Genomic DNA, 14,918 nt, shown 5'->3' with positions numbered 1-14,918 from the left:
CTTATTTATGCTTATTTATTTTCCCTTGTGTACTTTAACCATTTATACATTGTTACAACACTGTATATATACATAATATGACATTTGTAATGTCTTTATTGTTTTGAAACCTCTGTATGTGTAATGTTTACTGTTAATTTTTATTGTTTATTTCACTTTTGTATATTATCTACCTTACTTGCTTTGGCAATGTTAACACATGTTTCCCATGCCAATAAAGCCCCTTGAATTGAATTGAGAGAGAGAAACCAAGAGAGAGCAATATATCTGAGATATATGAGACTACATGGAACAGACTGATGACTGACCCACTGACACATGGATAAGCAGATATAGTAGACTTGCACACAGACAGACAGGTAGGCGGACAGACAGACAGACAGACAGACAGACAGACAGACAGACAGACAGGCAGGCAGGCAGGCAGGCAGGCAGGCAGACAGACAGGCAGGCAGGCAGGCAGGCAGGCAGACAGACAGACAGACAGACAGACAGACAGACAGACAGACAGACAGACAGACAGACAGACAGACAGACAGACAGACAGGTCAGTGGGTCTATTCCACGTCCATCCTCTTGAGTCACACACTATTGATTCCCTTTGAACTCTGGACCTGGGAGACATGAACCTACATAGAGTAACAAACAATATCTACCATCTACAGTATGTACAGAAATGTTTTCCACATCTTGAGACTTGACATTCTCCATTCCAATTGTACAGTGAGGTCAACCACCTCTGCGTTTATTGATGAGCTCTAACACAGAGATAGAGCGAAAACAGTATTACACAATAGAGATCAATGGTGGAAATCAACAGCTCTAATCAGGTACTGATCTGAAGACCTGCTGTCCTTGATGAATGAAGACATCCTCTTATCTCATCTGGTTCTGTAACCTCTGACCCCAAACCCCCAATGACAATCCAGTATCTATGGAGTGAGTGGATGAGCATGGAATAATGGTGTGTGACTAGAATAAGCACTGCTCATATCTGCTTTACTCGTGAGGGTGTGGAAGTGCTAGTAGAGAACTATGACAGACAGTGCCAGCTTCGACTGCATACTGTCTGTCGAAGGGCACGTGTTGTACACCTATGAGTAAGATCTTCATGATGAGAGAATTGGGTGTCTGTAAAGCAACAGAGAGATGTATGAGTTTCAACAGAACAACAGTTGCATTGTTCCTTCAGTTGTTGTTGGAATTATTCTTGGGCAACAGTTTAGTAAACATTCTTGAATGGAACCACACTGCCCTGAATTTGGGATTGTTGAGGTTTCTCGGGAGTTGGCAAATGTCACTGCTACCAATTAATACTCAGAATAAGGCGCACTATTTAATCTGGATTTTCCTCCTGATCTTTCAGAGAGAACAGATCAAGTTATTTTCTGCAATGTGGCCTCTCTCTTGTTCTTGGAAGCAGGTCACAGTTCAACGAGAATGATTCAACCCTGAGTACTGTTGAGGGAGCTGTTAATCGCTTCTGTTTGCGCTCCTCTATTTCACGGCGATAAATCCCAAGACCCCACTACCCTCAAAGAAAGAACAATTCTACGTAACCCTAGACTGACATTAATGATGGGATGTCTGTAGCTGGAAAGTGGATGACAAACGAACAATGTCCGCGACGAGCCCCGAGCTCTGCTGAGCTCCGATGAAGACTTCAAACAAGCCTTGCTAGTGAACCCTCGCTTGTACAGGTCTCAAACTTTGTCCCCCTTTCAACACTCGCTCCAGAGAGGGGACTATAGGCGCATTAGGCACGGCACTAAACCGGGGCAGCGGTCTACAATTCAGTGCGATAAAGAGGGCTTTGTACGAGAGAAGTCACTTGAAAGAGAACTGGCAGTCTCTTTTATGATCCCCGCCTGGCAAGCGGCATCCTCGCGGAGCCGTACCCCGGAAACTTTGCTTTCAGATGATAATAGCTGAATCAAGGGGGGTAGAGAACCAGAGGGCTCACGATAGGAAATATATATAGAAAATAAAAAAAACACTAGCAATAGGAGATTTAGTCTAGAAATAAAACGCGTAGGCTATAATTTTTGGGAGCAAAGGTCGAACCTGCGCGTAAAAGTTGTTTTGGATAGATAGACTAATGATGACCTTATTTGTACACAGAACATATTCCATAAGGTTCAAACAAAGATCAGAGGGATTTTAGCAGCATGTCGGATCAAGCTTCTGACGTTAAAGGCAGATAAACAATGTAAAGAAAGCGCATTTACCATGGTAACGCTTCTTTTCATCTTTGGCCAGCAGGACGGCGATTCGTAACCCGATGCCGGAGGAGCAACCGGTGATCAGAACTACCTTTTGTCCACTGCTCGCCATGATTTGTCTGGTTAGGTCGTGCTCTTTAGTGGTCTTCTGCTCCGGATGGTTGATGCAGAGCGAGCTCGAGCACTGGACTTTAAAAACTAAAGCGGATCATGCAAACACAGCGGCCATGTGAGCGGGTAATTTAGTCACATGTTCTATAAAATCCTTTACTAAAAAAGACGAGGCACCTCGCAAACTCGACTGCCAGCAGAATTTTAAATCTGATAAATGCTGCTTGCCCTAAATTAATGCCTGTTTTACTGTGTGTGGCAGCCTAACATATGGGTAGGGGTTACAATGATAAGCATTTTTCATGTAATTTTGAACAACAGCCTCAATAAATATTTATTTCCCAGTAGGGCCTATGTCTAATGTTGCTGTGTTTGGCTGCTTTCACATTTGTCAGACATAAGTCTACCTATTGCTGCAACCTGGTCTCAGAGCATTTCGTTTTATTCTGTAGGCTACGTAAATCTGAGTTACTCATTTTGTACATACTACATATATGTATATGTATATATGTATGTATATATATATATATATATATATATATATATATATATATATATATATATATATATATGGTATTAATTTGTGGATGTCCATCATCCATTTCGTATGATAGGCTATGTTACGAATTACAATTCATATTATATGTTACAAATTTAATTCGTCCAATATGTTACGAATTGCAATTCATACAATATGTTACGAATTTAAAAAATGTACAGTATTCTACGGATTTTCTAAATGTATGATATGTAAAAAAATTCCAATTTGTTGTTGCTAGCGTTAGCTAGGTGTCTAGGTCGCTAAAGCTAACGTTATGTAACCATACCAAACTTAACATATCATACTAATTTGACCATCCCGGATTTATATTTATGTCTAGTCTATGAGACCTGCCTGATTTTATATACACGTGCCTAGTCATAAAACCCCGACTTGTAAGGTCTACTTTTGGCTTAAAGATACAAATATTTTATAGAGTATTATTCTTACTAAAATAAATAAATATTAATGAAGAAACGTTTAAAACTTCTTTAGTTAAAACCAGGCAGTTGTAGAAACCTATATCAGAATTGTGTGCTGCTATTAGACCATTTAATTTCAATTTGACAACACAAGGTTAAAATAATGAGTACCCTATATATTAAAGTGTGAAAACAATTGAAGGTCAAGCGCAAAGTTCAATAATGTGGCGTTAGACATACGTCACGTCACGTCACCATATTCAAATTTCACACTGGTGTGGTTTCAGTTCTCCTTCAGTAACATTAATGAACGTTCTGTAATCTAGATGCGCTACAGCGCTGGAGCTCTCCTGCCATCTCCTGGCAGAAAGAACCATTACGCAAATACAGAATGAATGGATTTGGTTCAGACAAGGCTTCTCCGTGTAGTCTCAAATGCATTAATTATTCCTATTCCTGTGTCGCATCCAATGCTGAAGAAAAGTCATTGATGGTAATTCAGCCATGCTGTTTTAAGGGCAGAAATTAAGTATATGTAGGTAGAAGAATCAGAATGTGTTTGTAGCCAGTGCAATAGTGGTCTGTCAATTTGGAGTTATGGTTATATGTGTTGCTTTGGCTTGGAGATGGAGAGACATTGCCTTGTTTGAACATGGGAATTCTGCTCAAGGTGGGTGTAGCAAGGTGTAAAGGTGCATATGATAAGATTGTAAAACCAGGCTGGTTTTTGTAGCAATGATGATTGGGCCAGAGTACAAAGGTCACACCCATGTTAGGGCTTGTTGGACACTCAATATCTCAATATGTTATTGCCACAGCTGCATGGCCAGAGAGGTGAGCTGAAACCTTCTCTCTTCCTGTCTCCCTCTCAGCAAATCCATCCATCTCCTGTGCTTTGCATTTAACCTCAAACAAACCTGTAATGTACTATATTCATGAGCCCCCCCCCCCACCCCACCCCACCCCATCTTTACAGTCCACACAACGTAACATAGAGATCACTATTCTTACCGCAAGATCAGTATAGAGGACACACACACACACACACACACACACACACACACACACACACACACACACACACACACACACACACACACACACACACACACACACCTGTTAGGACAGTTTATGAGCACAGAACGATCCAGTTAAACATGAAGAGTTTAGAGAGGATAGCTAGACTGTTTGTATCTTCTTTCAAGTTATTTATGGACATGCCTCTATGTCTGAAAGCCTCCCTCTCGTCCTTCTCAGGCGGTTATTCATTTCCTTCATAACTTCGAAAGGAGAAATTCTTCCTGAGGGGAGGCATATGTCAACTATTACTGAATCATGGATGGATGCACAAACGGTCAGTCTTCAGCCAACAGCCTGATAGAGTGGACACCAGTTTAGCCTTGTTGTGAAAAATGTGACAAGCACATGACACATACAAGACATGGGAGAAAATAGACAGCAGTAAAGCAGTGCAGAGAAACAGAATGAAAAAACAAGTGCTGGTTGGGAAGCATTTTTCTACTGCCGTCGACACAGAGCATTACGTAATGTAATCCCTACCCTCAAAAAAGCCAATGTCCCAACTTTTAGTCTCTGAAAAATCGGGGGGGGGGGGGAGGGGGGGACCAGTGAACAACTTTTATTAGATGTTGACTGATAATGGTTAAGGTAACAATTGTTTTAAAGGGTTAATATGATAATAATGAACCGTTTACAAACTATCGATACACTCTTTATAATATCCACATGGTGCTCCCCATCTTCACAATGGATCAAAAAACAAACATTTCTAAGAATTGTACCGGTACTGTAGATCTACTTTTCAGACTTAAGACAAGAAAACACAAACCGTCAATGACACTTTACAGCCATCCTGTAACATTTGGGTGTGTGAATGTTTGATTTGTGTTTGTGTTTCTCCAGAGACTCTGTCCATGGTGGTGGGCTGAGGCTGGGGAGGCAGTTGAGGTGAGAAGGGAAGGGGGCAGGAGCACTGGGGGAGTTCCTGGCGTGCCTTTCCCCCTGCCTAGGGAGTCTGTGGACAGGTGTGTGTGGAGGTATTCACATTAGGAGAGCTGCTGGGGAGGGAATGTTGTCAGCAGCCTTCTAGCTATCACTCTGGCATTTGAAGAGAGAGAGAGGTAGGTAGGTAGGTAGGTAGGTAGGTAGGTATGTACGTAGGTAGGTAGGTTGGTAGGTAGGTAGGTAGGTAGGTAGGTAGGTAGGTAGGTAGGTAGGTAGGTAGGTAGTAGGTAGGTAGGTAGGTAGGTAGGTAGGTATGTATGTAAGTAGGTGGGTAGGTAGGTAGGTTGGTAGTAGGTAGGTAGATATGTAGGTAGGTAGATATGTAGGTAGGTAGGTAGGTAGTAGGTAGGTAGATATGTAGGTAGGTAGGTAGGTAGGTTGGTAGGTAGGTAGGTAGTAGGCAGGCAGGTAGGTATGTACGTAGGCAGGCAGGCAGGCAGGCAGGCAGGCAGGCAGGTAGGCAGGCAGGTAGATAGATAGATAGATATGTAGGCAGGCAGGCAGGTAGTAGGCAGGTAGATATGCAGGCAGGCAGGTAGGCAGGTATGTATGTATGTAAGCAGGCAGGCAGGTAGATATGTAGGCAGGCAGGCAGTTAGCAGGCAGGCAGGCAGGCAGGTTGGCAGGCAGGTAGTAGGCAGGCAGGCAGGTATGCACGTAGGCAGGCAGGCAGGTTGGTAGGCAGGCAGTAGGCAGGCAGGCAGGCAGACAGGTATGTAAGCAGGCAGGCAGGCAGGTAGCAGGCAGATATGCAGGCAGGCAGGCAGGCAGCAGGCAGGCAGACAGGCAGGCAGGCAAGCAGGCAGGCAGGCAGGCAGGTAGCAGGCAGGCAGATATGCAGGCAGGCAGGCAGGCAGGCAGGCAGATAGTAGGCAGGCAGGCAGGCAGGTAGGCAGGCAGATAGTAGGCAGGCAGGCAGGCAGTTAGGTAGATAGTAGGCAGGCAGGCAGGCAGATGGCAGGCAGGCAGGCAGATAGTAGGCAGGCAGGCAGATGGCAGGCAGGCAGGCAGGCAGATAGTAGGCAGGCAGGCAGGCAGGCAGGCAGGCAGGCAGGCAGATAGCAGGCAGGCAGGCAGATAGTAGGTAGGTAGGTAGGTAGGTAGATATGTAGTTAGGTAGGTAGATAGTAGGTAGGTAGATATGTAGGTAGGTAGGTAGGTAGGTAGATATGTAGGTAGGTAGGTAGGTAGGTAGGTAGGTAGGTAGGTAGGGAGGTAGGTAGGTAGGTAGGTAGGTAGGTAGGTAGATAGTAAGTAGGTAGGTAGGTAGGTAGGTAGGTAGGTAGGTAGATAGATAGTAGGTAGGTAGGTAGATAGTAGGTAGGTAGGTAGGTAGGTAGATATGTAGTTAGGTAGGTAGATAGTAGGTAGGTAGGTAGATATGTAGGTAGGTAGGTAGAAAAGGAAAGAGAGAGAAGGAGTGGTGCAAGCCCGTACACGTTGTTTTCCCCTGCCACGCGCACTCCTCCCTCAGAGCCATATATAAATCCTCCTCTTTTCTCGCTCTCCACTTTCTCCTACTCCACCTCATTCATCCTCCAAGTTGCCTCCATCTTTCAGTCCTCCTTTACCTCCTCCCTACCGCAGACAGGTGAGATAAAGCAATCATAAGGAAACGTGTTACCAAAAGACCGCTCCCCAATCTTCTCTCTGACCTTTTCACTCTGACATCTCACTGTACCCCAGCTGGGCCGTGCGCCATATCAGACCCTCATCCATTTCATGGGAGTTCAGTCGCAGTTCTGACAGGAGACTAGAGAGAGGCAACACATGTTCTCTCTTTTCCATAAGAGGCTAATAGTCCATTTCCTGTTTGCTGAGTTGAAGGATACTTGAACGTATGCCTTTTGGATTGAACCATCAGTTCTATTTATCCCTCAGTTCAGATTCACTGTCAATGCCGTTTCTACTCATTTCACTGTAAATGAGAGATGATTTGGTCTTTGAAGTGGAATCAATATTCTTGGTTATAATTATTTCGTTTAGGGAATCAATCCAAACACAGAGTTTCAGTGTTTTGACTGAATACTCACACTATTTTAGTGCACAAATTGTGATAATGCAACGTGAGGAAAATACTTCTCCATGTAACCTTATCTTTGCAATGAAACATAGCATTGCTTGTCCATGTCTACATGTGTTAGTCCAGCCTGCTCTATCCCCCTTGCCTGTAACAGTGGCCTGGCCACCAGACTGGCTGAGCTGAATGAGTTTGGAGGGGACAAATGGGACTGGCTCTGAAAGCACAAACAGTGGCTGTGTGAAAGAGCCCAGTGGACTGGAATGTTTGCTACAGGACAGGAGTGGTGCTTTCTGCTCTTTTGTGTGCAGTCTGCTGAGGAGGTGTGGAATGCAAACTTCCCAGAGGAGAACAGAGGTGGGGGAAGTAAATGAAAGGGAAAAAAGGAAAGAGAGTGGTAGGGGGAGTGGGCGAGAGAACAAAAGCTTTAAGTAACAGAGTGGACCCAGAGAGTGAGAAGGGAGAGAGAGACAGGGATGAGACATTTGAGAGGGTTCTGACAGAACCAAAGAGAAGGAGAGAGAGAAGGGACAGAGAGGGGAGGAGGAACAGAGAGAAGGAGAGAGAGACAGGGATGAGACATTTGAGAGGGTTCTGACAGAACCAAAGAGAAGGAGAGAGAGAAGGGACAGAGAGGGGAGGAGGAACAGAGAGAAGGAGAGAGAGTAGGGACATAGAGAGGGAGAGAGTGGAGAATGAGAGTGGCGGCGATTGTTTGAGCAGATTGTTAATGAGACTTGATCCTAAATGTTAATAAGCTGAATCATCCCCCATCAGCAATTATTTTCATTAACACCCCCTACAAACCCAAATCTGACCTGGTATTTTATATGAGCTATCAGAATGGTTTTAATAGTCCAGTAACTCTTCTCTTTCTCTCATTTCTCTCCTGCTTATGTGCACTGTGTCATTTCCCTACTGCCTTACTAAGCAAAAAGGCAGTAACTGCTCATAGTGTAGAACTGAGAAAAATGAACAAATTCTTATTTACAATGACAGCCTAAGAACAGTGGGTTTACTGCCTTGTTCAGAGGCAGAACAACAGATGTTTACCTTGTCAGATCGATTACTGGCCCAACGCTCTAACCACTAGACTACCTGCCGCTGTTTACCTTGTCAGATCGGTTACTGGCCCAACGCTCTAACCACTAGACTACCTGCCGCTGTTTACCTTGTCAGATCGGTTACTGGCCCAACGCTCTAACCACTAGACTACCTGCCGCTGTTTACCTTGTCAGATCGGTTACTGGCCCAACGCTCTAACCACTAGACTACCTGCCGCTGTTTACCTTGTCAGATCGGTTACTGGCCCAACGCTCTAACCACTAGACTACCTGCCGCTGTTTACCTTGTCAGATCGGTTACTGGCCCAACGCTCTAACCACTAGACTACCTGCCGCTGTTTACCTTGTCAGATCGGTTACTGGCCCAACGCTCTAACCACTAGACTACCTGCCGCTGTTTACCTTGTCAGATCGGTTACTGGCCCAACGCTCTAACCACTAGACTACCTGCCGCTGTTTACCTTGTCAGATCGGTTACTGGCCCAACGCTCTAACCACTAGACTACCTGCCGCTGTTTACCTTGTCAGATCGTTTACTGGCCCAACGCTCTAACCACTAGACTACCTGCCGCTGTTTACCTTGTCAGATCGTTTACTGGCCCAACGCTCTAACCACTAGACTACCTGCCGCTGTTTACCTTGTCAGATCGGTTACTGGCCCAACGCTCTAACCACTAGACTACCTGCCGCTGTTTACCTTGTCAGATCGTTTACTGGCCCAACGCTCTAACCACTAGACTACCTGCCGCTGTTTACCTTGTCAGATCGGTTACTGGCCCAACGCTCTAACCACTAGACTACCTGCCGCTGTTTACCTTGTCAGATCGGTTACTGGCCCAACGCTCTAACCACTAGACTACCTGCCGCTGTTTACCTTGTCAGATCGGTTACTGGCCCAACGCTCTAACCACTAGACTACCTGCCGCTGTTTACCTTGTCAGATCGGTTACTGGCCCAACGCTCTAACCACTAGACTACCTGCCGCTGTTTACCTTGGTTTCACAGTGCCTTTATGCAGTTACTGCTAACATCACCCACATTTCCCCCAAAACACAATACAATAGAGGCAGGATACTTGTCCACATGATTAAGCATGTATTTAATGTAGCAAAAATGACATCAACTCATTTTCGACCAAACGAGCAGTTACTGCACTTGTGCTTGGTAGTGCAGCCTAGCTCTATTACAATGGACCTAAACTGAACTAGGAAAAACTGACAATTAGTCACTCCCCTGTTAAGACAGTATATGAGTCACTTCCTGACCTGATCTCATTTAGGGAGGCACACAAGTCTTGTGTATTTTCCCATGATATAAATACAGTATCCAGTCACTGGTCCCACTAACCTCTGTACACATTCAGTCCTTAGTAACACAGACCTCCATCCTCCACAGTGTGGTTTACGCAGTCATGAGTTCACCAGGCGGGGACTTTCTAATGTCATGTTATATGAATGTGACCAGTGATGGATCGAGTCAAAGGCAACGACTGCCAACAGATCTGATCTATAGTCTCAGGTGGGTTTTATAGAGGAAGCTTGTTGGAAGGGAATTGGTCAATGAAATGTCCACATTGACCACATGACCAAGAGTACACACTTTGACCAACTTCGAACATGACAGAACCACCCAGATGTGTACAAGTGCCTGAGACGGAACAAGGCAATGATATATTATGATATTGGTGGTGGAACGTGATGTGTTCATTCACTGTGCCCCCGGCCAGCTACTTTAGATACGAGGTGCTTTGATTTATATCAGCAGGTGTGGTGTGAAGATCGTGTAGCACTGTGATCATATGTAAACCTCAGTGTCCACTGTGACATATGGAACTAATTGTAGAAGTATATCTGCGTGATCTGGTCTGTATCACCAGCAGTCAGAGAGCTCTGTACCAGGATGGATGCTCCATCATCTAACTCTCCCACTGTGGGATGTACGGCACCCTCAGAAAGTATTCAGACCCCTTGACCTTTCCCACGTTTGGTTCCGTTACAGCCATAGTCTAATCTACACACATGTCCCCATAATGACAAAGCAAAAACAGAAAATATTTTTTAGAAATGTTAGCAAATTTAAAAAAAAAAATGTCAAACTGAAATATTACATTTACTATTGTAAAGTGGCTGTTCCACTGGATGTCAGAAGGTGAATTCACCAATTTGTAAGTCGCTCTGGATAAGAGCGTCTGCTAAATGACTTAAATGTAAATGTAAATTTACTGTACATAAGTATTCAGACACTCCACTCAGTAATTTGTTGAAGCATTTCAGCATTGATTCTTCTTGGGTATGACACTGCAAACTTGGCAGACCGGTATTCACCATTCTTCTCTACAAATCCTCTCAAGCTCTGTCAGGTTGGATGGGGAGTGTTGCTGCACAGCTATTTTCAGGTCTCTCCAGAGATGTTCGATCGGGTCGTAGTCCTGTTGGAAGGTGAACATTCGCTTCAGTCTGAGGTCCTGAGCGCTCTGGAGCAGGTTTTCATCAAGGATCTCTATGTACTTTGCTCCGTTCAGCTTTGCCTTGATCCTGACTCCTAGTCCACGCTGCTGAAAAACATTCCCACAGCATGATGCTGCCACCACCATGCTTCACCATAGGGATGTTGCAGGTTTCCCCTAGACATAGCGCTTGGCATTCAGGCCAAAGATTTCAATCTTGGTTTCATCAGACCAGAGAATCTTGTTTCTCATGGTCTGTGAGTCTTTAGGTGCCTTTTGGCAAACTCCAAGCAGGTTGTCATGTTCCTTTTACTGAGGAGTGACTGGCCATTCTACCATAGAGGCCTGATTGGTGGAGTGCTGCAGAGATGGTTGTCCTTCTGGAAGGTTCCCCTATCTCCACAGAGGAACTCTGGAGCTCTGTCAGAGTGACCATCGGGTTCTTGGTCACCTCCCTGACCAAGGCTCTTCTCCCCCGATTGCTTAGTTTGGCCAGGTGGCCAGCTCTAGGAAGAGTCTTGGTGGTTCCAAACTTCTTCCATTAAATAATGATGGAGGCCACTGTGTTCTTGGGGACCTTCAATGCTGCAGAAATATTTTGGTACCTTTCCCCATATTTGTTCCTCGACACAATTCTGTCTCAAAGCTCTACGGACCATTCTTTCGACCTCATGGCTTGGTTTTTGCTGTGACATGCACTGCCAACTGTGGGACCTTATATAGACAGGTGTGTGCCTTTCCAAATCATGTCCAATCATTTGAATTTACCATAGGTGGACTCCAATCAAGTTGTTGAAACATCTCAAAGGCTCCCGAGTGGCGCAGCAGGCTAAGGCACTGCATCTCAGTGCTTGAGGTGTCACTATAGACACCCTTGTTCGATTCCAAGCTGTATCACAATCGGCTGTGATTGGGAGTCCCATAGGGCGGCGCGCAATTGGCCCAGCATTGTCTGGGTTTGGCCGGTGTAGGCCCGTCATTGTAAATAAGAATTTGTTCTTAACTGACTTGCCTAGTTAAATAAAGGGTCATATATATTTTTTTTAAGGATGTTCAATGGAAACAGGATGCACTGGAGCTCAATTTCAATTCTCGTAGCAAAGGTTCTGAATACTTATGTAAATAATGTATTTCTGTTTTTGTTTTTTTAATACATTTGCAGCAAAAAATTCTGAAAACCTGTTTTTGCTTTGTCATTATGGGGTATTGTGTGTAGATTGCTCAGGATTTGTTTTTATTTAATACATTTTAGAATAAGGCTTTAACTTAACAAAATGTGGAAAAAGTCAAGGGATCTGAATACTTTCCGAACGCTCTGAATGTAGAACCAGTGGGGCAGTGGGGGGGGAGGGGGGTTCACAGTAGAACAGTAGATTGGTGTGTGTGTGTGGGGAGCTTGACATATGTAGGACGGTGTGTGTGGCCGTGTGTGTGAGGGGCTTGACATATGTAGGACGGTGTGTGTGGACGTGTGTGTGAGGGGCTTGACATATGTAGGATGGTGTGTGTATATGTGTGTGGGCAGTTACTTTCATACATCCATCAGGCCAAGGATACCCGAGTCTGACAGATGAACCTACATTTTCTCACTCAGAACCTTTCTCACTCAGAACCTTTCTTTCTTTTCTCAAATTCCTTTCGCTCAGTTAGTTATGAACGTCAGTTTTCTCTCTGTTCAGAGTTACTGACTAAAGGCATTTTTAGAACTGTACGTTTTGGGGAATTTGATATTTGAGGTTGGACCTCATATTAGTTTTGGTCTCATCCATCTCATGTATTGTCTACAGATGTTAGTAATGCTCTCCTCGTGGGGGGAAGGTTCTCTTAGCTGTTCTTGACATCTCCATGTATAACCCACTTTAAATGGACCATCATATAGCAACCAATTTTCAAATATCAACCAATCGGTCGCACTTTCAAAAAATGTCGAATATACAATAACAACCATCATTATGAAGCACATAATCTTCATCATCATCATTATTACACATCTTCCACATTACTGTACCTCTCAATGGGCCTTCAGTGTAAGTAGATGATAACAGGGTCTGGATCCCTTAGCTTTAGTGTATCATATTGTCGAAGTATCTAATGATGAAATGCAAACCGATGACATCATAGGTGTATCCCTGATGAGATAATATAAGTGTTATATAAGATCTTTAGTCTGCTTGAAAAAAGACAGAAAGTCAAACAAATCATTCAAAATGCATATTCCCTTTCAAATGTCAATAAATCAAGAGTCTGGCAGGCAGAGACTCAGTTGCGTCCTAACTCTGAGATTTCACATGCATAATTCCTTCAACCGGATGGCTGTCCTGTCCTGGCATGCTCTGCTACTGAATGGAGAGAAAGGAAATGGAGACAGTCAGTTTAAAAGCCATTTCTAGGTTTTATACAGATGTAGGATCTTAATTTGATCTAGTTTGCTACAGCTGGAAAATAATCCTGCAGCGATGGGACATTTGAATTAGTATGTAGATTATAATTAATGGACATTTTTGCAGGTTTTGATACATTTTTCATTAGGGCAAATCAAGTCTGAAATGTCAAAGTGGAAATGAATGACTTTAGAATACCTTTTAAAACACAAATACACTACACGTTTGCATTTCCTCCTATGCTGGAAAATTCTCAGCAACAAAAGAGTGATCAAATTAAGATCCTACATCTGTAGTTCCAAACTCTCAAAAAAAACTCAGACTTTACGATGAATGTAAAGATAAAATGTCACCACATTGATGTTATCTCTGCTATGGAATGATGACAGAATGAAGCTCTCTCACATTCTCCTCTTACACCTTCCACCGCCTCAATGATTAAATGATAAGATGTCTCCATCATCACTGACTTACAGGAGTGAGAGGGAGGGAGCAAGAGAGAGAGATGATTCATACCAATTAGCTTTACATACCACTTAAGTACCGCTGTCATACTGTATCAGTGAGAAACTTTCAAATGATATGAGTTACAGCGACAACAAAAATATCACAAAGTATAGAGCTCCTGTTAGATTTATGATTGAGAAAAAGGCCAGATAGATCCATTACCCATCTCTCTGTACGTGGGACAGACATTTTGTTTCCTTTAATATTCAGTAAAGTCTGGGATAGATTCATCCCATGACAGGCTTGATCTCTGGTGGGCTTTTTCTCTCCTCGCCAAACAATAAATACTGTGTCAAAACACACACACACACACATAAATATATATAGGCTTTAATGTAGTGTCTTGATGCTCCACTTGTTTAGTAAAGTCTGCCAGACTGTTGAGAACAGAGAGGTTATCCTGTCACATTCTGGTGATTTGTTAACAGTTCAACTAGAAAAATGTTTAACTGCAATAATTCATGTTTGTTGTTGAACAATGTTCTTACGCCAGAGTTTGTTCTCTCTACAACAACTAAAAAGGAAAATATTCATTTTCATTATTAAATCATGATCCGCATATTTTTGTAGCACTATTGAATGTATGAGTGACTGTTGTCACACCACTGGCCTATGACAACAGAATAGAAGTTCCACTTAATACATAATACATTTTCAACACCATATACAGTATATGTGGCATGAACTATAACTATAAGTATGTGTTATAGTCCCTTTGAGAGTTGGTAGAGGTGTCTTCCCACTGGGCACAAACTGGTTGTATCAACATTGTTTCTACGTAATTTGTCAAAGTATTTTGACGTTAAATTTACATAGAGAATACATTGGATTTGGAAAAAAAAATCTAAAGTAAACTGTTGTTTTGAGGCCTAAATTTCAACCACAGGAGTATTTCATCATGGTAAACAAATTTCAATACAGACAAACCTTGTAAAACATATGTTGAATTTGTACCTTTAAAGCGATAAAGTATTGTTGCATTCATTTGCTCTGTTAAACTACCCTTTGGAATGACTTTGATAGCAGCAGTTCATCTACTTAGTCTAATAGTGGAGGTCTCTCAAAAGTCATTCTCATGATAGCACAATCTTCAATGTTATATCCACAAGAAAAACATACATTGGCCTCCTGGAGAACTGGGTTTTATCCAAGGTTTTGACCATTCCCAATTTATCTGTG

The 14,918-nt window shown here is 43.2% G+C and overlaps 1 protein-coding gene across 2 annotated transcripts in view; it reads right to left on the bottom strand.

The window, feature by feature from the left end:
* rdh8a (retinol dehydrogenase 8a) overlaps nt 1-12,933 on the bottom strand; it is a 21,777-nt gene extending 8,844 nt beyond the window's left edge. Inside the window, exon 1 of one of the 2 annotated variants that reach the window (XM_064986291.1) lies at nt 12,860-12,933. Coding sequence is in view for 1 of the 2 variants with exons in the window: in XM_064986290.1 (XP_064842362.1) it covers nt 2,229-2,334 (106 nt within the window). In the remaining variant the exon portion in view is untranslated. Of the gene's footprint in view, nt 1-2,228; nt 2,719-12,859 lie in introns of those variants that run through there. The other variant, XM_064986290.1, reaches the window with a different exon arrangement.
* Nucleotides 12,934-14,918: the final 1,985 nt, after the last annotated feature.

The sequence above is a fragment of the Oncorhynchus masou genome, chromosome 14, assembly GCF_036934945.1.
Source record: "Oncorhynchus masou masou isolate Uvic2021 chromosome 14, UVic_Omas_1.1, whole genome shotgun sequence".
Classification (NCBI taxonomy): domain Eukaryota; kingdom Metazoa; phylum Chordata; class Actinopteri; order Salmoniformes; family Salmonidae; genus Oncorhynchus; species Oncorhynchus masou.
The sequence above is the reverse complement of the archived record's forward strand: the minus strand, read 5'-3'. Positions and strand labels throughout refer to the sequence as shown.